Consider the following 2,276-nt stretch of genomic DNA (forward strand, 5'->3'; position numbering starts at 1 on the left):
GCTGGTTAAACTGCAAATTCGTTTTTATCTCCTGTATTTCTCTGGTCATGTCGTCAAATCTCTTGTCATGTCGTCAAATCTCTTTTTGTCTCCATAATTAGTTGCACGAAGCTTTTGAAGTTTTCCTGCTGTTGGTTCATCAGCGCGATGTACATCTGTTTCTGGTTATCCACAATGTCCATTACTTGCTCCGCTCTGTGATACATTTCTTCTGCCTCCATATCCTCATTCGCTTCTGATTTATTAGCTCTTCTCCCTCTTTGAGGCATTTTAATAGTTGTAGAGTTTGTTCAAAGACTTGAAAGTGTAGAACAGACAAGAGGAGCAGTAAAGACGTGCGCTCTCGCTTGCAACCCGGAAGAAACGACAAACAAACATTAATTGTAGTCGCTGCAGAGTTATATGAATTTAAAGATGAACTAACCGCTGCACATGGAAATGAAAGTGATTCTTTGAGCAGCAGCTAGAGAAGAGTTCTGTTTCTGAGTGTTGATTAGCATCAACACGGAGATTTGTGGATTAAATGATAGACTCGTTCTCAACAGGCTGTATGATGAGAGGTAAAGGTAATGATCAGTTTGTTGGTATCCCATGTGTCTGACTCACCTGGCCAACAGCCTGCTGAGCAGCTGTCTCTCCTCCTCGCTGTAGCCTGGCCAGTCCCTCTGCACATGCTTGTAGAAGTCATCTTTCAGCAGGTAGCTGCTGTCTTTTGGATTTACTTTTGATACCTAAGGTACAATATAACACATATGTTACAGTAAAAGAGTTTTTTGATATTCTACCAAATTAGGACTTGGTAGCAGCTACTACGTATATCTGAATGAAAAATCCTGTCAGACATAAAAACCAACAAAACATTCCTAACGCTGAATGTATTGTGCCACAGCACCACTGTTATGGCAGCATTTTTCTAAACCCCACTATTCATCTGTTAAAATAAAATATACAGTATATCCCACCGACCAGCCACAACATTATGACCACTGGCAGGTGACGTGAATAACATAACTATCTCATTGCAGTGGTACCTGTCAGTGTGTGGTGTACAACAGGCAGCAAGTGAACATTCAGTCCTTGAAGTTGATGTATTGGAAGCAGGAAAAATGGGCAAATGTAAGGATCTGAGAGACTTTGACAAGGGCCAAACTGATGGTTAGACGAATGGGTCAGAGCGTATCCCACACTGCAGGTCATGTTGGGTGTTCCTGGTCTACAGTGGTTAGTACCTACTAACAGTGTCTAAGGAAGGACAAACGAAGAACCAGCAACATGGTCATGGACGCCCAAGGCTCACTGCTTTTTTTTTTTTTTTTTTAAAGATTCCATTTTGTTTGAATCTTTGTTAAAATAGTTGAACATGACAAATACCGTACATTGGCCTCTATGAAGAGAAACAATCAGAGGTTTTAGTGGCGATATCACATCTAGAATGAGGAGGCTGTTGAATTTGTCTAAATTATATTGCAGCTTATCCTCATGACCACAACTTTCATCCCTTTTGCATAGGTTTTTCATTGAACAGTTGACACAGTACAACTATGGAAGCAAACAGATTGACAGAAGATGCACAGTGAGCTGCAGAGTGACACGAGTGCCAACTGACTACCACATTGATTCCTATGTATACAGCAGTGGTTCTCAAAGTGTGGGGTGTGGCCCACTAGTGGGGAATAAAGATATGACAGGTGGGGCGCAATGAACAGAGAAAATTAGAAATGGGTCATTAATAAAAGTAAATTAAAATAACATCAGTTTGGGGCCTGAGAGAAAAAAGCGGAACCATAGTGCAACAATCACAGTTTAACGTCGGCATGTTAACTGCGGCGCAACAATATAAGGAAACGTTCACACAGAGGGCCAATAGTGTACGTAGTGGGCATAATAACGTAAATGGATAAATGTGTTACATGGACCACAAATAAACAGGTGATTCAGCACAAGCAGACAAAGAAACGACAGGCAGAAGCCTTATCAACCCAAAAGCCAGACGAAACGAAAATAGTGATGAAGGATTCACAGTGGGAATGGCGGGGGCAGAGGAGGGACCCGTGTGTGTCTTAAACCGCTGGCAGCAGACAGCATGAGATCCAACCAATTAAGAAGACATTTAGAGACATTATCATTGGTTTAAACCACTCGACTTCTTTGAAAGAAAGTTGGCAGAATACCGTTAGCAGAAAAATCGCACGGTAAAATCCACATCAGTGAACAGCAAAGCACAAATGGCTTCCTTCAAAGTTGCATACAGAATTGGGGGGGGGGGGGTCCGTAAA

The 2,276-nt window shown here is 41.8% G+C and overlaps 1 protein-coding gene across 1 annotated transcript in view; it reads right to left on the minus strand.

The window, feature by feature from the left end:
- The window catches only part of LOC109971583 (RNA polymerase II elongation factor ELL-like), a 29,171-nt gene that overhangs the window by 8,043 nt on the left and 18,852 nt on the right, over positions 1 to 2,276 (minus strand). The window contains exon 6 of the mRNA XM_020619933.1: positions 607 to 731. Within this exon, the coding sequence (XP_020475589.1) occupies positions 607 to 731 (125 nt within the window). The remainder of the gene's footprint in view (positions 1 to 606; positions 732 to 2,276) is intronic.

This window comes from Monopterus albus, unplaced genomic scaffold, assembly GCF_001952655.1.
Source record: "Monopterus albus unplaced genomic scaffold, M_albus_1.0 scaffold228.1, whole genome shotgun sequence".
Lineage (NCBI taxonomy): Eukaryota > Metazoa > Chordata > Actinopteri > Synbranchiformes > Synbranchidae > Monopterus > Monopterus albus.